This window comes from Ranitomeya imitator, chromosome 8 (genome assembly GCF_032444005.1).
Source record: "Ranitomeya imitator isolate aRanImi1 chromosome 8, aRanImi1.pri, whole genome shotgun sequence".
In the NCBI taxonomy this organism is placed as follows: Eukaryota; Metazoa; Chordata; class Amphibia; order Anura; family Dendrobatidae; genus Ranitomeya; species Ranitomeya imitator.
Window position 1 is genome coordinate 137984715 of NC_091289.1, and position 26492 is coordinate 138011206.

At 43.9% G+C, this 26492-nt stretch overlaps 1 protein-coding gene across 3 annotated transcripts in view; it reads right to left on the reverse strand.

Moving 5' to 3' along the window:
* SLC35A3 (solute carrier family 35 member A3) overlaps positions 1 to 26492 on the reverse strand; it is a 95591-nt gene that overhangs the window by 25296 nt on the left and 43803 nt on the right. For all 3 annotated transcript variants that reach the window (XM_069737421.1, XM_069737419.1, XM_069737420.1), the window contains exon 2: positions 9715 to 9919. In XM_069737421.1, coding sequence (XP_069593522.1) covers positions 9715 to 9901 — 187 coding nt within the window. In that variant the 5' untranslated portion in view covers positions 9902 to 9919. The remainder of the gene's footprint in view (positions 1 to 9714; positions 9920 to 26492) is intronic.

Sequence of the window (26492 nt, forward strand, 5' to 3'; positions counted from 1 at the left end):
AAGAAAATAAGGAAAAACCTCGATCCACCATCTTCTTAACAGGGAAGTGGAGAGGAATCGTCCACTTTCTTGCATCTGATACAAAGGGGGGAAAAACCTCCCTGTTGGGACGCCACAAATGTGGACGCCACATCCCCAGAATTGAGGTTTCCGAGTGGACAGGCAGGTTGTGGCGATAGACCTGGATGCAGAAGAAGATACATGGAGGCGACACTCCGTGTGCTCGTCTGTTGAAGGTGTGGGGGGAAATCGGAGCCAGGGACCCGTCGCCCATAAAATTCCGACCAGGTATGGTATCCTACTTAGAGGTCTTCCAGTGCATCACCGTCAAATGTTGATGGAGATTTTCTAGAACCTGTACGTTTTTCTAGAATACTTGCGGCCCCTGCTAGCCGACGGCTCCCATTGTAGGAGAGGGAGCATGTGAGTGCTCCAGAGCTCAGTTAGGGTGATCAGCTTAGGATAGATGATGTGCCCTTAAGACCAGTAAATACTGGTCATGCGCCTTTAAGGCTAGGGGTTACTGGCCATGAGCCTTTAAGACCAGGGAATACTGGTCTTGTGCCTTTTGTAAGATGACATACTGTTCATGTGCCTTTAAAAGCAGGGCATGCTGAAATCCAGGAGATAATGGTCATGTGCCCTTAAAACCAGGGTATGCTGGTCATTTGCGTTTAAGACCAGGGCGTACTGGTCCTGAGCCTTTAAGTCCAGGGCATACTGGTCATGTGCCTTGAAAACCAGGACGTACTAGTCATGTGCCTTTAAGACCAGGGCATACTGGTTATTGCGTTTAAGACCAGGGGATACTGGTCACGTGCCTTTAAGATCAGGGCATACTGGTCATGGCCTTGAAAAACCAGGACGTACTAGTCATGTGCCTTTAAGACCAGGGCATACTGGTTATAGCGTTTTAGACCAGGGGATACTGGTCACGTGCCTTTAAGACCAGGGCATACTGGTCATGTGCCTTTAAGACCAGGGTATACTGGACACGTGTCTTTAAGACCAGGGGATACTGGTCACGAGTCTATAAGACCAGGGCATGCTGGTCACGTGCCTTTAAGACCAGGAATACTGGTCATGAAAGGAATGTTGGAACAAGTGCCTTAAAGACCAGCAAAGCTGGTAATGTGCCTTTAAGAACAAGTATGCTGGTCATGCTCCTTTAAGACCAGGGATGCTGGTCATGTGCCTTTAAGACGAGGGCATACTTGCCATGTGCCTTTAAGACCAGTGCCTACTGGCCCTGTGCCTTTAAGACCAGTGCCTACTGGCCCTGTGCCTTTAAGACCAGGGCATACTGGCCTGATTAAGTACTAAGGAAAAGGAGACCGGCTTCTGGCAGAGCAGAGAATGCTGGGGATGTGACCCTTTTAAAACTAGGGGACCCTTAAGACCAGGGAATGCTGGTCCTGGGTTTAATAAAAAGGCATGGAAAGCTGGGGATGCACCTATGGGCCCAGCGACTACCGGGCAGAGTATTAAATACCAGGGAATGAGTCACCAGGGAATGAGTCACCAGGGAATGAGTCATGAGAGCTTCATTGCTGGGAACTCACAGCTCTCTGTTTGCAAGCCTGCACACTGTACTATACATTCTGTAGTGTGCAGGAGCACCAGAGATTGCAGCCTTAAGTATATAAAAAACAGGGAAAGCTAGTCCCTTAATGCTGCCGGGATGCGTGCCGGGGGGGGGAGGGGGAGATATTGGGGCGATTCACCTTACTCAGGTTCTGAGTCCCCCGTCTGGAATAGTGCTGACTTCAGCGCTGAAAAAACCGCCGGCCGCAGCCCCCTCCAGAAGAAATAGTGACCGCAATGGAGGAGGAAGAAGATGGCCGCCGAGATCTCGTCTGGAACGAGAAGCGCCTGAATAGGGGGGCGGAGCCGCTAGAAGGAAGCAAGCGGTGGGCGGGGCTTCCCGGGATGCGGCCTAAACAGGGCCGAAGCCGGGGACTAAATTTATGGCTTCGGCCGGCGCGCACCCGCAGACTGAGGAGAAAAGTGCCGCGAAGCTCTGTGGGGACCCAGTCGCTATGGAGCCCTCCTCTGACCGCCGGAAAACCCAAATCTCACGGAGCACTTACCCCAATATGGAGGGGGTGGCAGATGCTGCAGGTAGGAGCTGTGCCCGGGTAGATAGGACGGTGCAGGGTTGGGGAGCCTCCATCCACCATCCCTGCAGAAGAGGGGTGGAGAGGAACCGTCCGCCTCCTTCCATCATCCGCTTTTTCAGTGGTGATGCAGTGGGGGCTGCTCGGACGCCACGCTGGAAGGTGCCTCTGTACAGCCGAGGGTAAAACCTGGTGGACAGGGCTGAATGTCCGGCAATAGGCCTGGCTGCAGAAGAGGATACTGAAGGTGAAACGCCAGTGCTCGTCTGATAAGGGAGGGGGGAGATCGGTGCCCTTGAAGGGGCCCGTCGCCCCTAAAATCAGCTCAGGCAGTGGCTTCCCACGTCGCAGGAGAGGATACGGAGAGGTAAAACTCCCGTGCTCGCCTGTTGATGGTTCGAGGAGATCGGAACATGAAAGAATCCGTCGCCCCATTCGACCGTAGTAAAAAGTAAAAAACGGTAAAAAAAGAGTTCTTTGGGTCTGAATAGCAGACCCGTCCGTGTGCCTCCTACGGACACTAAGCAAGAACTGGTTAGCTGGGAGCCAGCAGGAGGGTGTATACTGCAGGGGAGGAGCTAACTTTTTCTTTGTATTACTTAGTGTCAGCCTCCTGGTGGCAGCAGCATACACCCATGGTCTGTGTCCCCCAATGAGGCGAAGGAGAAACAAACAATCTCAGAATCACTGTGATCCATTGAAGCGTTTCAGAGTTATTATCTCAAAGTGACACTGGTTGGAGTTGTAAAATTTGGCCTTGTCATGAAGGTGAAAACAGGCTGGGGCATGGGGCAGTGAAAGGTTTAACCCCTTTCCGACACTGATGCCCATGCCGGATTCCCCGTTTGGTGCAGGCTCCGGTATGGAGTCTGCACATTTCCGGGCACTTGGCAGCATATCTACACGGCTGACAAGTGCCCGGAACAGTCACGGGTGGAATTGCGATCCACCGGAGGCTATTAACTAGTTAAAGCATGCAAAAAGTAAAAAATAAATAAATATTTTTAAAAACTAATGTTAAAATCACCCCCCTTTCAAAAAAAAAAAAAAAAATCAAATCTACACATATTTGGTATTGCCGCGTTCAGAAAAAAAAACAAAAACACACACACACTATGGAATTGCACATTTTTTAAATTTCACCGAACTTGGAATTTTTTCCCCCCATTTTCCAGTATATGATATGTTAAAACCAATAGCGTCATTCAAAAATACAACCTGTCCTGCAAAAAAAAAAGCCCTCACATGGCCATTTTGACTGAGAAATAAAAAAAAGGAGGAGCAAAACACAGAAATTAGAAAGACTGAAATACTCCTGGCTATTAAGGGGTTAAAGGGACTGTTAGGTATATATATTATATACTAGATTGTGGCCCGATTCTAACGCATCGGGTATTCTAGAATATGCATGTCCCCGTAGTATATGGACAATGACGATTCCAGAATTCGCGGCAGATTGTGCCCGTCGCTGATTGGTCGAGGCAACCTTTATGACATCATCGTCGCCATGGCAACCATTATGACATCATCGTCGCTGTGCCCGTTGCTGATTGGTCGAGGCCTGGCAGCCTCGACCAATCAGACGCGGGATGTCTACGTCCTTTATGACATCGTCACTGTGCCGGTCGCTGATTGGTCGAGGCCTGGCAGCATCGACCAATCAGAGACGCGGGATTTCTACGTCGATGCTGTGCCCGTCGCTGATTGGTCGAGGCCTGGCGGCCTCAACCAATCAGACGCGGGATTTCGAGGACAGACAGACAGACAGAAAGACAGACAGACGGAAAAACCCTTAGACAATTATATAGATAGATATCTATCTATATAATTGTCTAAGGGTCACTTCCGTCTGTCTGTCTGTCTTTCTATCCGTCTTTCTTTCTGTCACGGATATTCATTGGTCGCGGCCTCTGTCTGTCATGGAAATCCAAGTCGCTGTTTGGTCGTGGCAAAACGCCCACGACCAATCAGCGACGGGCACAGGTTTTTAGAATGGTGTCACACTTGGTTATTTTCTATCATATAGACCCCTCAAAATGACTTCAAATGTGATGTGGTCCCTAAAAAAAAAAAAATGGTGTTGTAAAAATGAGAAATTGCTGGTCAACTTTTAACCCTTATAACTCCCTAACAAAAAAAAAATTTTGGTTCCAAAATTGTGCTGATGTAAAGTAGACATGTGGGAAATGTTACTTATTAAGTATTTTGTGTGACATATCTCTGTGATTTAATTGCATAAAAATTCAAAGTTGGAAAATTGCGAAATTTTCGCCAAATTTCCTTTTTTTTCACAAATAAACGCAGGTAATATCAAAGAAATTTTACCACTATCATGGAGTACAATATGTCACGAGAAAACAGTGTCAGAATCACCGGGATCCGTTGAAGCGTTCAAGAGTTATAACCTCATAAAGGGACAGTGGTCAGAATTGTAAAAATTGGCCCGGTCATTAATGTGCAAACCACCCTTGGGGGTAAAGGGGTTAAACACTTAACCTACTGATGTCTCAATTAATTTTACTTTTATTGGTATCTATTTTTATTTTTGACATTTACCGGTAGCTGCTGCATTTTCCACCCTAGGCTTTTACTCGAGTCATTAAGTTTTCCCAGTTTTTCGTGGCAAAATTAGAGGTCTCAGCTTATACTCGAGTATATACGGTATATAAATTTATACAATGTGATTTTCTGGATTTTATTTTTGATATTCTATCTCTCAAAGTTAAAAATAACCTACCCTTAAAATTATAGAGTGTTCATGTCTGTCAGTGAGCAAACTTACAAAATCAGCAAGGGATCAAATACTTATTTCCCCCACTGTATACAGAATTATTAGGCAAAGTTGTATTTTAGAGGATTATTTTTATTATTGATCAACAACTATGTTCTCAATCAACCCAAAAGACTCAAATGTCAAAGCTTAATAATTTTGGAAGTTGGAGTGTTTTTTTTTTTTTAGATTTGGCTATCTTAGGAGGATATATGTTTGTGCAGGTAACTATTACTGTGCAGAATTATTAGGCAACTTAATAAAAACCAAATATATTCCCATCTCACTTATTTATTTTCACCAGGTAAACCAGTGTTCCCCAACTCCGGTCCTCAAGAACCACCAACAGGTCATGTCTTCAGGATTTTTTTAGTATTGCACAGGTGATAATTGCATCACCTGCACGGGCAATAAGTCCATCACCTGTGCAATACTAAGGAAATCCTGAAAACATGACCTGTTGGTGGCTCGAGGACTGGAGTTGGGGAACGCTGAGGTAAACCAATATAACTGCACAAAATTTAGAAATAAACATTTCTGACATGCAAAAACAAAACCCCCCCAAAATTTGTGACCAGTATAGCCACCTTTCTTTATGATGACACTCAGCAGCCTCCAGCCATAGATTCTGTCAGTTGCTTGATCTGTTTACGATGAACATTGCGTGCAGCAGCCACCACAGCCTCCCAGACATGGTTCCGAGAGGTGGACTGTTTTCCCTCCCTGTAGATCTCACATTTTATGAGAGACCACAGGTTCTCTATGGGGTTCAGATCGGGTGAACAAGGGGGCCATGTCATATTTCTTCTTTGAGACCTTTACTGGCCAGCCACACTGTGGAGTAGTTGGAGGCATGTGATGGAGCATTGTCCTGCATGAAAATCATGTTTTTCTTGAACGATACAGACTTCTTCCTGTACCACTGCTTGAAGAAGTTGTCTTCCAGAAACTGGCAGTAGGTCTGGGAGCTGAGCTTCACTCCATCCTCAACCCGAAAAGGTCCCACAAGTTAATCTTTGATACCAGTCCATACCAGTACCCCACCTCCACCTTGCTGGAGTCGGAGTGGAGCTCTCTGCGCTTTACTGATCCAGCCTCTGGCCCATCCATCTGACCCATCAAGAGTCACTCTCATTTCATCAGTCCATAAAACCTTTGAAAAGTTAGTCTTAAGATATTTCTTGGCCCACTCTTGATGTTTTATCTTGTTTCTTGTTGAAAGGTGGTCGTTTTCAGCCTTCCTTACCTTGGCCATGTTCCTGAGTATCACATACCTTGTGCTTCTTGTTACTCCAGTAACGTTGCAGCTCTGAAATATGGCAAAACTGGTGCCAAATGGCATCTTGGCAGCTTCACGCTTCATTTTCCTCAATTCATGGGCAGTTATTTTGCGCCTTTTTTGCACAACACGCTTCTTGCAACCCTGTTGGCTATTTGCCATGAAACGCTTGATTGTTCGGTGATCATGCTTCAAAAGTTTGGCAATTTCAAGACTGCTGCATCCCTCTGCAAGGCATATCACAATTTTGTACTTTTCAGAGCCTGTCAAATTTCTCTTCTGACCCATTTTGCCAAAGGAAAGAAAGTTGCCTAATAATTAAGCACACCTTATATAGGGGTTTTGATGTCATTAGACAACACCCCTCCTCATTACAGAGATGCACATCACCTGATTTACTTAATTGGTAGTTGGCTCTCAAGCCTGAACAGCTTGGAGTAGGACAACATGTATAAAAAGTTTCATGTGATCAAAATACAACTTGCCTAATAATTCTGCACACAGTGTACAGACATACATCGACAGTATGGTGAGCACCCTGAACCCCCAGCTGCGTCATAGAAGTTTATTACGTTGAGCAGAGGAAAGTTTATAACAAAAAAAAAAAAAAAAAACCCCAACAAAAAACATTTTAGCCCCAATTTTTTATTTTCAGAAGGATAGCAGGAGAAAATGGACCGCAAAATTTGTTGTGCAATTTCTCTTGAGTACGCAGATATCCCATATGTGGTCAAAAACTACTTTTGAGGCATCCTGGATTGCAGAATTTCCTAGAATAGTTTGTGGACTCCATATACAGAACCCTGAAGTCCTAGAAGAGTAGAATCCCCCCTTAAGCGACCCCTTTTTTTGAAGATGATGCCCCTTTCTGAATTTATCTACATTTGTCATGATTATTGTGACTCCATGGGTGTTTTCCAGAAACAGAAGTGGATGTTGCTGAGGAAAAATTGCAAATTGTCATTGTAATGACCAGTACGTTGTAGTGCCTGTACATTGTGCCCAGCTCATGCACCTTTAAATTAGGCAGGCTGTCATGGGTACAGAAATGCCAAAAATGTAGATTAGGCACACTGAGGCTCAGAAGGGAGGCTGCATTTGGATTTGGGAGCACAGAATTTGCTGAAATTCTTTTGGGGAGACGAGGGCCATTTTGCTTTTCCAGAGCCTTTGTGCTACCAGTAACATGGAAACCCCCTATATTTCCGTTAACAGATGATGGACCTGAGTGGGGACTTGCTTTTTTTTGTGGATTGAGTTGAAGCTTTTATTGGGAACATTTTACTTAACAATATGGATCACATTTATCCGGCGCTCTATGCTGACCAGTCAAATCAGGGATTTCCTTCAAATATTCGAGTGTCGTAATTCAGATGAAACACCTGAGGAAGGCACGCACTATAATGAGGCAGCAGAGTTAGGCCAGGTGCCCACGATACAGAACTAGCAGAGCTTTGGCCACAGCACATGTTGCTGTGTCCAAAGCTCTGCCTTCGATTGAATGCAGGTAAATTCTCATTTGTTCACTGAACTATGCACATTTACCACATCCAATAATACATTCTGTAGGTGAAATTTCTCTAGCGCCTCTGCAAGAGAAATGGACATGCTGCAGTCTGGAAAGACTCGCCACACATCAGTCTCTGCGGGTGATGCATAGTGGACATGGGATTTCTTGAAATCCCATCCACTATGCTTTCACAGCTGGCAGCTCTGGGTTTGACGCTGCATAAATACACAGCATCAAATCCGCAGCAATTACTGATCGTGGGCACATACCCTTACTCTGGACTCTGACCAACGGCAAAAAACTGTGACTAACTGCACTTTTATGCACTCCTAATAAAAAGATTGACACCGCCTGCTCACAGGCCAGACAGCGTCCACAGTGCCTCCACCTGCCTCATTATAGGGAATCTTCTGCCATGGGTTCCATCTTAATCACGTATTTCAGAGATTTACAAGGAAACCCCAGTGTAAACGCTCAGCGCAGGATAAATATGTGCCGAGCCTTACTGCGATCTTTGGGAGTCAGACTGAACAAATCCACAGCAGGTCAAGAATTGTTTTTCCTTTTTGTTTTTTTACGCTGTTTCTTGTGTAGTATAAGTGATTAGATTACTTTACTCTTCAGGTCGGTGACATTACAGCGATACTATATTTATATCGGGTTTTTATGTTTGGCAGATGTTACACACTAAAAGACGTTTATTGCAAAAATTAGGTTTTGCATCACCATATTTTGAGAGCAATCATTTTTCTATATTTCGTCTGACAGTCATACGAGGGCTTGTTTTTTTGCGGGAAGAGTTGACGCTTTTATTGATACCATTTTTGGGCTCATGACATTTTGAACGCTTTCTATTCCGATTTTTGGGAGGCAGAGCAAGCAAAAACCAACAATGCAGGAATTGTTGTGTTTTCTTTTTTTTTAATGCAATTCCACGTATGGTAAAATTGATAAGGCATTTTTATTCTTCGGGTCAGTACAATTACAGCGATAACACATTTATGTTTTTTTTATGTTTTGGCGCTTTTACACAAAATATATTTTATAGAAAATAATACTTTTGCCTTGCTTTATTCTGATAGATGTAACTCTTATTTTCGGCTGATTGAGCTGTATGGCAGCTATATGACGTTTCATCGGTACCATTTTTATATCCATTCGTCTTTTTTAATCACATTTAATTCCACTTTTTGTTCGACAATATGATGATAAAGCATTGTTCTTTGCCTCGTTATTTATTTTTATGGTGTTCACAAAAGGGGTTAACTAATGGGACAGGTTTCCAGGTTGGGTCATCCCAGACGCGGCGATACCAAATGTGTGTACTTTTGCTTTTTTTTTTTTAAATAATATTTATTTATGGGTATAATATCTATTTATTTTTCTACTTAGTCCCACTGTGGGACTTTTACTTTCTGCCATCTGATCACAGTTATAAGGTATAGTAATAACCTGTCAGTACGACAAGTTAGTTAGACCATGCACAGGGCCATGATCTAACTAACTCCCTAGTGCCTGGTGACCATGATGACATTGGGTCACCATGGCAATGATAGGGACCCTGCAATGACGTCGCGGGGTCTCCGATCCAACGGCATATGGGCTTTCTTCCCTCTGCCAGATTGGTAAATGCTGCGATTTAGGTGGTTAAAGTGCCGGGAGCAGTGCGGGACCGCTCCTGGCCCTGAGAGCCAGGTATCAGTTGTCAGTAACAGCGAACACCCAGTGGTGATTGCCAACACACAGCCCCCTGTGCGCGTACGAACGTCACGACGTACACGCGTACTGTATCGGTCAGAAAGTCCTTCTCGAAAAAAAAAAAGCAGGATGTGGTGAAAGCGCTAAAACAAAAATGGTCTGCTTTCTTAAAGGGTTTAAGGATGAGGCAAATGTTTGAGGCAGTAAGGTAAAGGAAATAAACTCATACAAAACTAAACTTTGTTTTTAACTGGTTTTAGGAGACAATGATGAATTGTTGCAGACACCCAACACCATCATTATGGAAATTGGCATTTGGGATAATTAAGCAGTTACTTACTGTTGTCTTTATAAACCAAAAAGATGCAGGCTACAATCTTGAGCACCTCTGCGGCCACCACAGCCGTGGAAGACAAGTAGCGTGGCCCTTCCTCCTTCAGCGTGCGAGAGTAGCGCATAGTCAGGACTAGGCTGGTGGTCTGGAACACTAGGATCCCCAAGGAGATATACTTCAGGTGAGATGCCATCGTGGCTTCTGGACACTTCTGCAAGGCAAGATTAAAAAGGTTCACGTGAACTTGGAAGTCGAATTCTAAATGTCATATGTTGCAAATCTGATTACAGCGAGTCATTTTCGGGTGCAATGACCGAATTCATTCATATGTTAACAGTGTCTTTTGAACTATAGAGCTGAAGACCCTATGCCATTAGCCATTCTCCTAATTATTAGCCAACTACCAACCTAACCGGTTTGACTACTCATCAGTTTGGATTGTGGAAGCAGTTGTATTTAACAGGCGTTTTACACGCTCATATATACTAATGGGGTGGAGGCTTGATATCTAATGATTGGAGTGATAATTGCTCTGGCTTTCATGTGACTAACTTTTGAGGTGGGCTTGCCAAATATTTTGTGACCTGGGTTTCACAATTACCAGAGGTAGGTTTGTGCGGTACATATAGGGTTAGATACTCAGTACATTTACACATATCGGAATTAATAAAATTTTCAGATGAAATATCTGCAGCGTATTATGGTAGCAATGTGATTCACTTGGCTATGTACAAATCTCATCAGCTGCAGAAACTGGTCACGAAAAATAAAAATCTGCTCCGCAGGTCAATTTCTAAATCCACATCATTTCACATTTTGTAAGGCCATGTTCCCATGGAGCAAAAACGCTGCACTTTTTTTCTGCTGCTCGTGCACACTGTGCGTTTAAAGAAAACCAGTCAACAGGATTATACATATTAAACTAATGGCATTGCCATAATGGCGCTGAGTATACGGATTTAATACATACGGTACTTCAGTGAAGAAATCCGTAGCCTGCTTTTTATAAAAGAATTTTCATCCTATGTTTAAGGCCATAAAGTATACACAATATAAACACCAAAGAAAAAAAAATACTTTAAAGGCATGTGCAAATAATTATTAACTGGCAAGTAGTAGCACAATACACACTGCTGTATAGAAATAACATGAAATGAATATCCATACATCATTGCATCATAAGGTATAAGTGAAATCTGGTAGCCAAAAGGAGATTATATATGTCACAATATACAACTCATATAGAACTTATAAAGTGCAAGATTTGTATAAAAAAAAAAACAGTATAGGATAAATATTATATAAGTAGATATGTTATGACAACTAACAACAAAGTACATACAGCTCTGCATGACTGACTGACACAAACACAACCTAACAAAGGCAAGTATAGACATACAAGCTGCCTAGTAGAAAGGGTAGTTGCATCTTCATTACCTTATAAATTAAAGGGAACCTGTCAACCCCAAAATCGAAGGTGAGCAAAGTACTGCAGTGCGCAGGCCCTCTCTGACCTTTCCCGGCACCTGCGCACTGCAGTACTTTGCTTTGCCCTCAACAGGGCAGACAAAGTACGCCTGCGCCGGAGCGTGAATACAAGAAGAGGATGTCATCGTAAGAAGATGGGAGGCCCCGGACCGCGACGCCCATCAGATCAGACCGCCCCTGGGTGAGTATAATCTAACCTCTATTTCTCATCTTTCAGGATACATCGGAGGCTTATCTATAGCATTCCAGAATGCTGTAGATAAGCCCCTGATGCTGGTGGGCTTAGCTCACCTTCGATTTTGGGGGTGACAGGTCCGAACGTCCACCACACCTGATGCGCGTTTCGCCACTAGTGATGAGCGGACGTGCACAGTTGTCTTATCCGAGCATCTGGGAGTGCTCGTGCATTATTTGTTACGCAATCCCCACATGCTCAGGCTCTCCAACAGCACCAAATCATGCGGCTGCAGAGACTAATATACGAGCACTACCAGATGCTCAGATAACGCGTTATCAGAGCATTAAAAAAAAAGTGAATCATTCAGGGCATTCACATTTCTGAATTCTCTGAAAACCTGGTGCAATTGTGTGAATGTCCTGAACATTATTTTTCACTTTGCTAAATATACCCTTGTCCCCCTTTAAGCAGCATTTGTTTGAACAAACTAAAATTTTGGTCTCAAACAGGTTGACCCTATTCCAAATTGATGTGTCCCAACCCTTTTTGATACTTTTCTAAGCTTGAGCTCTTCTTTGAGTTTGTTTTGGGTTGCTACACAAGTTGGGAAAACAGGTTTAAAACAGGTTGCCATTGTCTGTTGGGAACACAGAAATATTAACTCCATGGTGATGGCTGTAGTACATGGCCGGCGTGCGGGCACCATAACTGTATGAAGTCCACTTAGAAGCCAAGTCCGCGCCATGCAGCATGGTACGAGCTCTGGGACGCTGTGCCGCACAAAATTCTTCATTGTCTGATGTCTACGGCTGCGTTCACCCCACCTGTGATTGCATCACACTGACCCGCTCTCCTTTGCTCTGTTACATAGGCGGCATAGTAACTGATGCTGTCAGAGCAAGATCCCATTGAATCAGCCTCTTAAATACTTCATAGTATATATACAGGTCCTTCTCAAAAAATTAGCATATAGTGTTAAATTTCATTATTTACCATAATGTAATGATTACAATTAAACTTTCATATATTATAGATTCATTATCCACCAACTGAAATTTGTCAGGTCTTTTATTGTTTTAATACTGATGATTTTGGCATACAACTCCTGATAACCCAAAAAACCTGTCTCAATAAATTAGCATATTTCACCCATCCAATCAAATAAAAGTGTTTTTTAATAACACACAAAAAAACCATCAAATAATAATGTTCAGTTATGCACTCAATACTTGGTCGGGAATCCTTTGGCAGAAATGACTGCTTCAATGCGGCGTGGCATGGAGGCAATCAGCCTGTGACACTGCTGAGATGTTATGGAGGCCCAGGATGCTTCAATAGCGGCCTTAAGCTCATCCAGAGTGTTGGGTCTTGCGTCTCTCAACTTTCTCTTCACAATATCCCACAGATTCTCTATGGGGTTCAGGTCAGGAGAGTTGGCAGGCCAATTGAGCACAGTAATACCATGGTCAGTAAACCATTTACCAGTGGTTTTGGCACTGTGAGCAGGTGCCAGGTCGTGCTGAAAAATGAAATCTTCATCTCCATAAAGCATTTCAGCCGATGGAAGCATGAAGTGCTCCAAAATCTCCTGATAGCTAGCTGCATTGACCCTGCCCTTGATGAAACACAGTGGACCAACACCAGCAGCTGACATGGCACCCCACACCATCACTGACTGTGGGTACTTGACACTGGACTTCAGGCATTTTGGCATTTCCTTCTCCCCAGTCTTCCTCCAGACTCTGGCACCTTGATTTCCGAATGACATGCAAAATTTGCTTTCATCAGAAAAAAGTACTTGGGACCACTTAGCAACAGTCCAGTGCTGCTTCTCTGTAGCCCAGGTCAGGCGCCTCTGCCGCTGTTTATGGTTCAAAAGTGGCTTTACCTGGGGAATGCGGCACCTGTAGCCCATTTCCTGCACACGCCTGTGCACGGTGGCTCTGGATGTTTCCACACCAGACTCAGTCCACTGCTTCCTCAGGATCCCCAAGGTCTGGAATCTGTCCTTCTCCACAATCTTCCTCAGGGTCCGGTCTCCTCTTCTCGTTGTACAGCGTTTTCTGCCACATTGTTTCCTTCCAACAGACTTACCATTGAGGTGCCTTGATACAGCACTCTGGGAACAGCCTATTTGTTGAGAAATTTCTTTCTGGGTCTTACCCTCTTGCTTGAGGGTGTCAATGATGGCCTTCTTGACATCTGTCAGGTCGCTAGTCTTACCCATGATGGGGGTTTTGAGTAATGAACCAGGCAGGGAGTTTATAAAAGCCTCAGGTATCTTTTGCATGTGTTTAGAGTTAATTAGTTGATTCAGAAGATTAGGGTAATAGGTCGTTTAGAGAACCTTTTCTTGATATGCTAATTTATTGAGACAGGTTTTTTGGGTTATCAGGAGTTGTATGCCAAAATCATCAGTATTAAAACAATAAAAGACCTGACAAATTTCAGTTGGTGGATAATGAATCTATAATATATGAAAGTTTAATTGTAATCATTACATTATGGTAAATGAAATTTAACACTATATGCTAATTTTTTGAGAAGGACCTGTAGATTAGATTATAAAATATTTATTCCATACAATGAATGATGAAAAAAAGAAAGAGGAACTTTTTTGTTGGTCACCGCAATTATTTCTTTCCTCAAAATGCAATGAATAAGTGATGAAAAAGTCTGTAACTGCAGGAATAAAAATGTCAGATCAATTCTCAAAAATAAAGTCATATCGTCATCATACAGGTTATGAATTTTTTTTGCCACTACTTAGAGAGGGCAGCATGTATCGGTGCCCGGCTTATCCTGAAGCATTGCATCGTTTCAGAAAGAATCGTTTCTAAAAGCCGGAGAAGAACTATAGGGAGACCCGACTAATCTGATGAAGTCCGGGGCAGGCTTCTCACAACACCGCACCAGTTGTGCATTGGACTAAAAAAAAAAAAAAAAAACAACACTACTCTCAGGATCCTTGTCCTGATGCCAAGTTGTTAGTCCGTGGCTGACGGACCAGAGCTCTGTGAGCTTCTGCCTATTTGCTGGAATCCTCAACATCTCTTCCAATTAGTAGGCCTGGCGTGATGACGTCTCGCTGGGCCTTCGAATCAGGAGTTTCCTTAGAAGGTGGTTCACAAGGCCCTAGGGCCTTGTCCAGAGGCCGTGGACTACAGACATGGCTGCTGGAGCAGTGTCCTGTGCATCGATTTCATCATTTATACAAATAAATCCCTGTACAACAATTCCTTTATGTAATATCAAAAATTGTCTCTTCTAGAAAGCATTTTAGAACCCATGAAAATCTCTGTTCTTGTGTGATCTCATGGTCCACCATGACTATAATGTAGGAGCCAATTTTCAATGCTTTCTCCTTTTGGAATACCACCCCTACTACATAGAATTACAGGAATTAAAAGGCAGGTGATATAGACAAGCAATACGAGAGGATCAATGAAAGACTCACTAGCATTTAGCTCCGGAGTCAAATGTAGATGTTGTTGGGGCCAAAATTTTGTTCTGGGTCGTCACTTGCTGAAAAAGGTACAGACGTGTACGTCTCACTTGGCAGGGGGACAAAAAATGTTGTGCAAGTGATCTACAGCCATGAAGTTTACAATGAGTTCACCTTCACCATTGTCCGGTAACAATCCAGGACAAACAACTTTGTTCTTTTCCAGAGATTAAGTGTTGTGAATTCTGCTCTTGGGTTCCCTCCAGTGGTTGTAGGTGGGAATGCAGTTGTCTCTGAGTCGCAGTCCTGGCCAGGTGTATCTGCTGATTACAATTCTGACTGGGATATTTAGGTGCGCAAAATTCATTAGCCCTTGCCAGTTGTCAATGTTCCTTGTGAAGTGTTGGATCACTTTCTAGCTTCTCCTGCTTGCTGCCAAATTCAGCAAAGATAAGTGTTTGGTTTTTGTGTCTGTGGCACACTGCTGTGTGCTAGTTTTGTTTATATTCCTGCTCTGATTGTAGGAGTCGCTGGAGTTGCAGATTTACGCTCCTACATCTATTAGTTTGATGTAGGAAGTTTTTGTATATTCTGCTGTGGATATTTTTGAAGGGTTTTAATACTGACCGCACAGAACTCTGTCCTATCCTGTCCTATTTAGCTAGAGTGGCCTCCTGTGCTAAATCCTGTTTTTCTGCCTGTGTATGTTTTTTCCTCTCCGACTCACCGCCAATATTTGTGGGGGGCTGTCTATCCTTTGGGGGATCTGCTCTGAGGCAAGATAATATTCCTATTTCCATCTTTAGGGGTATTTAGTCCTCCGGCTGTGACGAGGTGTCTAGGATTGTTAGGTACACCCCACGGCTACTTCTAGTTGCGTTGTTAAGTTCAGGATTGTGGTCAGTATAGTGGCCACCTTCTCCAGTGAAAGTTCTCATGCTGCTCTAAGGTCACCGGATCATAACAATTAAGCTTTTATTTATATTTTAGGCCCAAAGACACCAAGTCTGACAGGTCTTATTCAGGGCGATTAAAGGGGAGTGTACACATACAATCAATGTTCATGAAGGAGCATAGCCCTCCATTCGGCAGTCCTTTCTCCCCTGCTTTCAGCATCCCATGAAAAATGCATGGCAGGACACTTATGTTTTGTCACATGCAACCAATAACCGTTAGCAATATTGGCCTGTATTACCAAGAGTGTTACTAGCCACGAGCGAGGTCCTAGCCAAAAGCGAGGTCCTAGCCAAGAGTGTTACTTATGCATGATACACAATAAAGCAACCTACACATCAAATTGTGACTTATGGGACATTTATGCAGTAAGATAATCGTGAGTGAGCAAAGCGCTCGTTCATCAGGTGAAATGATCTCTTGCACATCACAAATTATCTTCATTCTCGCCAATGCATCGCTCTGTGTAAACAGGACTCACGCATCTGAGAAGCATGGCAGTCTGTGTGCACTGAGCGTTTTATGATAGGGGCATTCAAACGACCGCTGATCTGTAAACGTTCACTGATCGATGGTTGGTCCATGTAAATGGACTTTTAAGGATATGTGCACACTGTTTTTTCCACATGGAATTGGCCCCAAAACGCTAGGGAATCCATATGCTATCCGTTATGCTTAACACTGAGAATCCTGTAGTGCTGAACACATGATCTGTATTTTTTCTTTCAGAATTTGTGCGGCTTTTAAATCTGCAGCATGTCAATTCTTTGTGCCTTTTTGCTGCATTTTTCAACCATTGACTTCAATCGAGTCAGTCAAACATGAAGCAAAAGAGCAGCTTGCAGATTTGCTGAGTTTTTGCTTGCGTTTCTACGGACTTCCTATATCGAGTATTTCCCTCGCTTCAAATATGAAGGGCCATTTCTGGGGCAGCTGAGGGCTGGCATTTTTAGTCTGGGATGGGGCAAATAAGCATGAAAAAAAAAAAAGTTGAAAAAGGAAATTACACCACAATTTTTTTTACTTTTTTCAAACATCTTTAGCTCCCAAAACCATTCCTTGCTGTACAGAAACACATAAAAAAAATGCAAAAACCCACCAAAAAACGCTTTTCTCATTGTGTTTTTTGCTGCCCTTGCACTGATTGAGGCTGCGATCCTGACAACGATACGACCTGTCAGGGATCGTTGCTGCGTCGCTATGTGGTCGCTGGTGAGATGTCAAACAGTGAGATCTTCCCAACGACGCAGCAGCGATGCGGCGACCTGTACAACGATGTCGTTGTGACCCTGTCACATGGCAGCTATTATGACGATTCAGACCTCGATGAGGGACGTCCTGTGTGACGTTGTAGTCACACAGGCGTGCATTTGCGTTGCCTTTTCCGCGCCCATTCAGTTCCGATTGGTGGTCGCTACTGTGTTCTGATTTGTGGCGGCCTTGCCTTATGAGGCGACACAATAGCCCTTCCGTCCTTTGTTCCTGACCACGTGGTGGTTTGCAGATTAAGGAAAAATGAAAACGCATTTGAGACCCCAAACGATACCTACCGTGCACAAAATATATGTGTCAGAAGAACCGTTGAAGAATAGATAAATCGAAGAGGAGTCGCAGGCCGGAGAACTCTACAACGATCTGCAAACCACCACGCGGTCAGGAACAAAGGATGGAAGCGCTACTATGTCGCCTTCTGTTGAAGGCATGACCGCCAATTAGAACGCAGTAGCGACCACCAATCGGAGGGGTGGGGAAAAGGCAACGCAAATGCACGCCTATGTGTCGGTGTCTGAGTCGTCAACGAGGTCGTTGGTAAGGTGTCAAACACAGCGATGTGTGCTACCCAGCGGGACCTCAACGATCAAAAAAAGGTCCAGGCCATTCCGACACGACCAGCGATCTCACAGCAGGGGCCTGGTCGCTGCTACGTGTCAAACATAGCGAGATCGCTACTGAGGTCGCTGTTGCGTCACAAAACTTGTGACTCAGCACTCAGCAGCGATCTCGCTAGCGACCTCGCTTAGTGTGAAGTAGCCTTTAGTAAAAGACGTGGCTAATGCTATTCACACCCCAAACACCACTTAGTATATTTAGGCTGCCTATTATACAGAATGCCATATTCTACAGACGTGGCTTAGTAAAACAGTGAAATGGATAAAACAGTATTACACGGCTTCGTCCTGTTTAGAAAAAAGCTGTGATATTCATATGGCACTATGGTTAAAAGGGGTTTTCCAATTCCATCACCCCCATCTCAGCATAGGACGTGCCCTACATCAAGTCCCCATGTACGGAGCTGGCTAAAAAGCTGAACCAATCACACCAGATGGCGGCTGTGTTACACAGTCGGCATCAGCCTGTAATAGCAGTGGTTGGAGCTCGCTGTGATCACTGACGTTTCACCATTAAAAAAAAAAAAAAAATTGTCAGAGTGTGTGCAACACAATCAAGTTATTTCACAAAAGTCAAGTAATTTTTTTTTTCATATAAAAGAAAAAAAAAATTAGACTTGCCTCAGTTTTTTTCAAATTAAAAAGTAAAGAAATGTAAAAAAAAAAATATATATATATTTTGGTATCATTGAGTCTGTAAAAATCCAATTAAAATGCATAACTAGTTCATATGGTAAACGTAAAGAAAACTAAAAAATACTAGAAGTGTTAGGCGGTGGCTGCCACATCTCCTTCGGAAAATCCATTACCAAGTGATCAAAACAGCACATTGACTACAAATATGGCTTCCAAGAGCCATAAATTATTTTTCAGTTAATATAGCCGCATTAGCGCTTGTTTTGTGTGTGGGAATGACATGAAACATTTTATCATGTGACGCACTGGAAAGTGGGAAAAATTCCAAGAGCGTTGAAATTGCAAAAAAAACCAAACTGATTTTTTGGGGTTCTTTTATTTATTACGTTCACTTTATGGTAAAACTGACAAGGCAGTAGGATTCTCCAGGTAAGTACGAGCATGTAGATATCAAACTTGGGAAATAAAAATGTAAAATTTAGCTTGTGTCATCATTTTCTGAGACCCATAACGTTTTCATATTTCAATATATACGGCTGTGCCAGGGCTTTTTTTTTTTTGCACCCTGAACTGATGTTTTTATGGATTCCATAGATACAAGGTTTTGTAGAGGCCAAAAAAAAAAAAATCACCCGTAATTCTGGAGTTTTGATTTTTTGTCTTCTCGTTACGCAGTTTACGATGAGATTAATTCTATATTTTGACAGGTCAGACTATTCCGAATGCAGCGATAACAAATGTGTATTCTAATTTATATTTAATGGGGCAACTTTTACTGTACTTCATCTCAGAGGACCTGAAGGTGCGATCGCTAATCGCCTGCCCACTGTGTCCAGAGACGCCCGCAGCTCACCCGCGGAGACTGACATGCGGCGTGTCTCTCCAGACCGCTGCATGTTAATTTCTCTTGCGGAGAAGTGAGTGTCCACAAAATAAATTTCACTAATAGAATGTATTGAATGTGGTGAATCCGCATGATTCAGTGAACACATGCGGAATCACCTGCGCTCAATAGAAGGCAGCGCTTTGGATGGAGTGGACATGTGCTGCGTACAAAGAGCTGCCACTTGAGAAAACAGGATCCTGCAAATTTTTCTGCAGGATCCTGTTTTTTTTTTATCATAGACTTGTGTTAGCAACGGATGGCCAACCGTTTCATCCGTTGTGCACTGGATCCGTCAGCAAAAAACGGTCTGTCGGGCGGAGAAAACGTTCAGAGGAACGTTTTTTGTGCACGTCGGAAAATCGCTCAGCGACGCATCCTGCGCTGCCCGTCGTTGGATAGAATGGAAGCCTATGGGCGCAGGATCCGTCGCTGACTATGAAAAACAGGAATCCAGCGACGTATCACGTTTTGTCTTCTGAGCATGCCCGGAAGGATTCTCTCGCTCTCCCTCTCAGAATCTTATACCTGAAAATCCAGGCACAAACTCCTTTGACGCATCCATCATAACACTGGATGCGTTGCACACGTTTTCCGCTACTTTCACAACATCCGTCGATATGTCGCTTCACTGCATTGCGACGCAACCACAGCGACGGAAGTGTGAAAGAAGCCTTTACTTTCAAGATAACCATGTTGTATATAGCTGAAGTTTGTGGGTCCCAAACAACCATAGCATAAACCTATGATCACCTCACCCCAAAAAAGTTACATTAAATACCAAGAAAACAATATGCAAAATATAATCAAGATTGTATCAATTAACAATAATACACAAATGCTAAAGAAAAACAACATTAACCCCTTCATGACCCAGCCTATTTTGACCTTAAAGACCTTGCCGTTTTTTGCAATTCTGACCAGTGTCCCTTCATGAGGTAATAACTCAGGAACGCTTCAATGGATCCTAGCGGTTCTGAGATTGTTTTTTCGTGACATATTGGGCTTCATGTTAGTGGTAAATTTAGGTCAATAAATTCTGTGTTTATTTGTGATAAAAACGGAAATTTGGCGAAAATTTTGAAAATTTCGCAATTTTCACATTTTGAATTTTTATTCTGTTAAACCAGAGAGTTATGTGACACAAAATAGTTAATAAATAACATTTCCCACACGTCTACTTTACATCAGCACAATTTTGGAAACAAAATTTTTTTTTGCTAGGAAGTTATAAGGGTTAAAATTTGACCAGCGATTTCTCATTTTTACAACGAAATTTACAAAACCATTTTTTTTAGGGACCACCTCACATTTGAAGTCAGTTTGAGGGGTCTATATGGCTGAAAATACCCAAAAGTGACACCATTCTAAAAACTGCACCCCTCAAGGTGCACAAAACCACATTCAAGAAGTTTATTAACCCTTCAGGTGCTTCACAGCAGCAGAAGCAACATGGAAGGAAAAAATGAACATTTAACTTTTTAGTCACAAAAATGATTTTTCAGCAACAATTTTTTTATTTTCCCAATGGTAAAAGGAGAAACTGAACCACGTACGTTGTTGTCCAATTTGTCCTGAGTACGCTGATACCTCATATGTGGGGGTAAACCACTGTTTGGGCGCACGGCAGGGCTTGGAAGGGAAGGAGCGCCATTTGACTTTTTGAATGAAAAATTGGCTGCACTCTTTAGCGGACACCATGTCACATTTGGAGAGCCCCCGTGTGCCTAAAAATTGGAGCTCCCCCACAAGTGACCCCATTTTGGAAACTAGACGCCCCAAGGAACTTATCTAGATGCATAGTGAGCCCTTTAAACCCCCAGGTGCTTCACAAATTGATCCGTAAAAATGAAAAAGTACTTTTTTTTCACAAAAAAATTCTTTTAGCCTCAATTTTTTCATTTTCACATGGACAACAGGATAAAATGGATCCTAAAATTTGTTTGGCAATTTCTCCTGAGTACACCGATACTTCACATGTGGGGGTAAACCACTGTTTGGGCACATGGTAAGGCTCGGAAGGGAAGGAGCGCCATTTGACTTTTTGAATGAAAAATTATCTCCATCGATAGCGGACACCATGTCGCGTTTGGAGAGACCCTGTGTGCTTAAACATTGGAGCTCCCCCACAAGTGACCCCATTTTGGAAACTGGACCCCCCAAGGAACTTATCTAGATGCCTAGTGAGCACTTTAAACCCTCAGGTGCTTCACAAATTGATCCGTAAAAATGAAAAAGTACTTTTTTTTCACAAAAAATTTATTTTCGCCTCAATTTTTTCATTTTCACATGGGCAATAGGATAAAATGGATCCTAAAATTTGTTGAGCAATTTCTCCCGAGTACGCCGATACCTCATATGTGGGGGTAAACCACTGTTTGGGCACACGGCAGGGCTCGGAAGGGAAGGCGCGCCTTTTAACTTTTTGAATGGAAAATTAGCTCCAATTGTTAGCGGACACCATGTCGCATTTGGAGAGCCCCTGTGTGCCTATGCAATGGAGCTCCCCCACAAGTGACCCCATTTTGGAAACTAGACCCCCCAAGGAACTTATCTAGATGCATACTGAGCACTTTAAACCCCCAGGTGCTTCACAGAAGTTTATAATGCAGAGCCATGAAAATAAAAAATAATTTTTCTTTTCTCAAAAATGATTTTTTAGCCTGGAATTTCCTATTTTGCCAATGGTAATAGGAGAAATTGGACCACAAATGTTGTTGTCCAGTTTGTCCTGAGTATGCAGATACCCCATATGTGGGGGTAAACCACTGTTTGGGCGCACGGCAGGGCTCAGAAGGGAAGGCACGCCATTTGGCTTTTTAAATGGAAAATTATCTCCAATCATTAGCGGACACCATGTCGCGTTTGGAGAGCCCCTGTGTGCCTAAACATTGGAGATCCCCCACAAATTACCCCATTTTGGAAACTAGACCCCCAAAGGAACTAATCTAGATGTGTAGTGAGCACTTTGAACCCTCAAGTGCTTCACAGAAGTTTATAACGCAGAGCCATGAAAATAAAAAAAAAAAATTATTTTCTCAAAAATGAATTTTAGCCCGCAATTTTTTATTTTCCCAAGGGTAACAGGAGAAATTTGACCCCAAAAGTTGTTGTCCAGTTTCTCCTGAGTACGCTGATACCCCATATGTGGGGGTAAACCACTGTTTAGGCACATGCTGGGGCTCGGAAGTGAAGTAGTGACGTTTTGAAATGCAGACTTTGATGGAATGCTCTGCGGGCGTCACGTTGCGTTTGCAGAGCCCCTGATGTGGCTAAACAGTAGAAACCCCCCACAAGTGACCCCATTATGGAAACTAGACCCCGAAAGGAACTTATCTAGATGTGAGGTGAGCACTTTGAACCCCCAAGTGCTTCACAGAAGTTCATAACACAGAGCAGTGAAAATAATAAATACGTTTTCTTTCCTCAAAAATAATTTTTTAGCCCAGAATTTTTTATTTTCCCAAGGGTTACAGGAGAAATTGGACCACAAAAGTTGTTGTCCAGTTTCTCCTGAGTACGCTGATACCCCATGTGTGGGGGTAAACCACTGTTTGGGCACACGTGGGGGCTCAGAAGGGAAGTAGTGACTTTTGAAATGCAGACTTTGATGGAATGGTCTGCGGGCGTCACATTGCGTTTGCAGAGCCCCTGGTGTGCCTAAACAGTAGAAACCCCCCACAAGTGACCCCATTTTGGAAACTAGACCCCCAAAGGAACTTATCTAGATGTGTGGTGAGCACTTTCAACCCCCAAGTGCTTTACAGAAGTTTATAACGCAGAGCCGTGAAAATAATAAATACGTTTTCTTTCCTCAAAAATAATTTTTTAGCCCAGAATTTTTTATTTTCCCAAGGGTTACAGGAGAAATTGGACCACAAAAGTTGTTGTCCAGTTTCTCCTGAGTACGCTGATGCCCCATGTGTGGGGGTAAACCACTGTTTGGGCACACGTGGGGGCTCAGAAGGGAAGTAGTGACTTTTGAAATGCAGACTTTGATGGAATGATCTGCGGGCGTCACGTTGCGTTTGCAGAGCCCCTGGTGTGCCTAAACAGTAGAAACCCCCCACAAGTGACCCCATTTTGGAAACTAGACCCCCCAAGGAACTTATCTAGATATGTGGTGAGCACTTTGAACCCCCAAGTGCTTCACAGACGTTTACAACGCAGAGCCGTGAAAATAAAAAATCATTTTTCTTTCCTCAAAAATGATGTTTTAGCAAGCAATTTTTTATTTTCTCAAGGGTAACAGAAGAAATTGGACCCCAGTAATTGTTGCGCAGTTTGTCCTGAGTATGCTGGTACCCCATATGTGGGGGTAAACCACTATTTGGGCACACGTCGGGGTTCGGAAGTGAGGGAGCACCATTTGAATTTTTGAATACAAGATTGGCTGGAATCAATGGTGGCGCCATGTTGCGTTTGGAGACCCCCTGAAGTGCCTAAACAGTGGAAACCCCTCAATTCTACCTCCAACACACCCCTAACCCTTATCCCAACTGTAGCCGTAACCCTAATCACAACCCTAACCTCAACACACCCCTAACCACAACCCTAACCCCAACACACCCCTAACCCTAACCACAACCCTAATTCCAACCCAACTCTAAGGCTATGTGCCAACGTTGCGGATTCGTATGAGATTTTTCAGCATCATTTTTGAAAAATCCGCGGGTAAAAGGCACTGCGTTTTACCTGTGGATTTACCGTGGATTTCCAGTGTTTTTTGTGCGGATTTCACCTGTGGATTCCTATTGAGGAACAGGTGTAAAACGCTGCGGAATCCGCACAAAGAATTGGCATGCTGCGGAAAATACAACGCAGCGTTCCCGCGCGGTATTTTCCGCACCATGGGCACAGCGGATTTGGTTTTTCATATGTTTACATGGTACTGTAAACCCGATGGAACACTGCTGCGGATCCGCAGCGGCCAATCCGCACCGTGTGCACATAGCCTAATTCTAAAGGTATGTGCACACGCTGCGGAAAACGCTGCGGATCCGCAGCAGTTTCCCATGAGTGCACAGTTCAATGTGAACCTATGGGAACCAAAAATCGCTGTACACATGCTGCGGAAAAACTGCACGGAAACGCAGCGGTTTACATTCCGCAGCATGTCACTTCTTTCTGCGGATTCCGCAGCGGTTTTAGAACTGCTCCAATAGAAAATCGCAGTTGTAAAACCGCAGTGAAATGCGCAGAAAAACCGCGGTAAATCCACGATAAATCGGCAGCGGTTTAGCACTGTGGATTTTTCAAATCCGCTGCGGAAAAATCCGCATAGGACCAGAATACGTGTGCACATACCGAAACCCTAACCCTAGCCCTAACCCTACCCCTAACCCTAACCCTAACCCTACCCCTAACCCTACCCCTACCCCTAACCCTACCCCTAACCCTAACCCTACCCCTAACCCTACCCCTACCCCTAACCCTAACCCTAACCCTAGTTCTTACCCCAACCTTAGTGAAAAAAAAAAAAATTCTTTATTTTTTTTATTGTCCCTATCTATGGGGGTGACAAAGGGGGGGGTCATTTACTATTTTTTTTATTTTGATCACTGAGATAGGATATATCTCAGTGATCAAAATTCACTCTGGAACGAATCTGCCGGCCGGCAGATTCGGCGGGCGCACTGCACATGCGCCCGCCATTTTGGAAGATGGCGGCGCCCAGGAAAGAAGACGGACGGACCTCGGGCGGCCAGGTAAGTATAAGGGGGGGGAGATCAGGGCACGGGGGGGGCGTCGGAGCACGGGGGGGTGGATCGGATCATGGGGGGGGGTGGATCGGAACACGGGAGGGAGCATTGGAGCACGGGGAAGGATTGGAGCACGGGGTGAGGGATCGCTGTGCGGGGGGGGTGGATCGGAGCACGGGGGGGGGGGTCGCTGTGTGCGGGGGGGGGATCGGAGTGCGGGGGGGTTTGATTGCAGCACAGGGGGTGTGATTGGTGCACGGGGAAGCGGACAGGAGGACGGGGGAGCGGAGCACAGGACGGAGGGGAGCGGACCACAGATCGGGGGGCTGGGGGGGCGATCGGAGGGGTGGGGTGGGTGCACATAAGTGTTTCCAGCCATGGCCGATGATATTGCAGCATCGGCCATGGCTGGATTGTAATATTTCACCAGTTTTTTAGGTGAAATATTACAAATCGCTCTGATTGGCAGTTTCACTTTCAACAGCCAATCAGAGCGATCGTAGCCACGAGGGGGTGAAGCCACCCCCCCTGGGCTAAACTACCACTCCCCCTGTCCCTGCAGATCGGGTGAAATGGGAGTTAACCCTTTCACCCGGCCTGCAGGGACGCGATCTTTCCATGACGCATATGCTGCGTCATGGGTCGGAATGGCACCGACTTTCATGACGCAGCGTATGCGTCAAAGGTCGGGAAGGGGTTAAAAAACCCATAACACCCAAATAAAAAGAGCAGGCAAAAACAAACATTATGACAAGTACAAATCCATCAGAATAATGAGGGTATAGAGAAAATAATTATACAGAGCTAGAGTTTATATGGACATTGAACAATAGAAATAGTCCCTAAACACTAGAGTACTAAAGCATTGTATAACCTGCCATAATGAGAGATCAGGTAAATGAACCACCAAGATGTGAAAGACCCCCTGTAGTAGAACTCACAATAGACACTGTGGCTACATTCAACAGACTACAATCAAGCACCATACTGAAGTTTACACATCAAATATACACATTGTATGAAAGCTGCTAAAGTAGAATTACTAATATCTTCCCATATTCAATATTCCTGTGTATAGAGTGCTACCAGGTCAAAATTGACCCGTTTTCACCCTTATTAGAATCCTACTGATTCTACGTAATTGGTTTATTTTTTAGCCCACCATACAGTTCCAGAGATGTCTATTTAGCGCTAATTTTTATGGTCTTAGTCAAGGGGGGTGTATCCAATAGGATTCTCTAGGGGGCAGGTGTTTAAGCTGTTATGAATCTGTGAGGGAAGCCCCTTAGACCACAAAACTTCACAGCAGCGCTGGAGTGGTGTTGCTAATCTAGGTTCCCTGCCCATACCCTCACACTTACTCGCCATAGTCTGCACCGCTCTAGTCGATCTCCAGTAGGTTCGGACCTGCCAGCTTCCCCAGTGGATGGTGGAGCAAGCCAGAAATCACCATCAATGCAAATCTATGAGAGCAGCAATTTGAAGTTGTCACAAGATGGCATCGAAGGAAGGTGAAGATGGAGTCAGGTAAGTATAAGGCAATGGTTAGACACCTTAGAATAAAAGGCACCACTCCAGCGCTTAAAAAAAAAAAAAAAAAAAAGTCCCC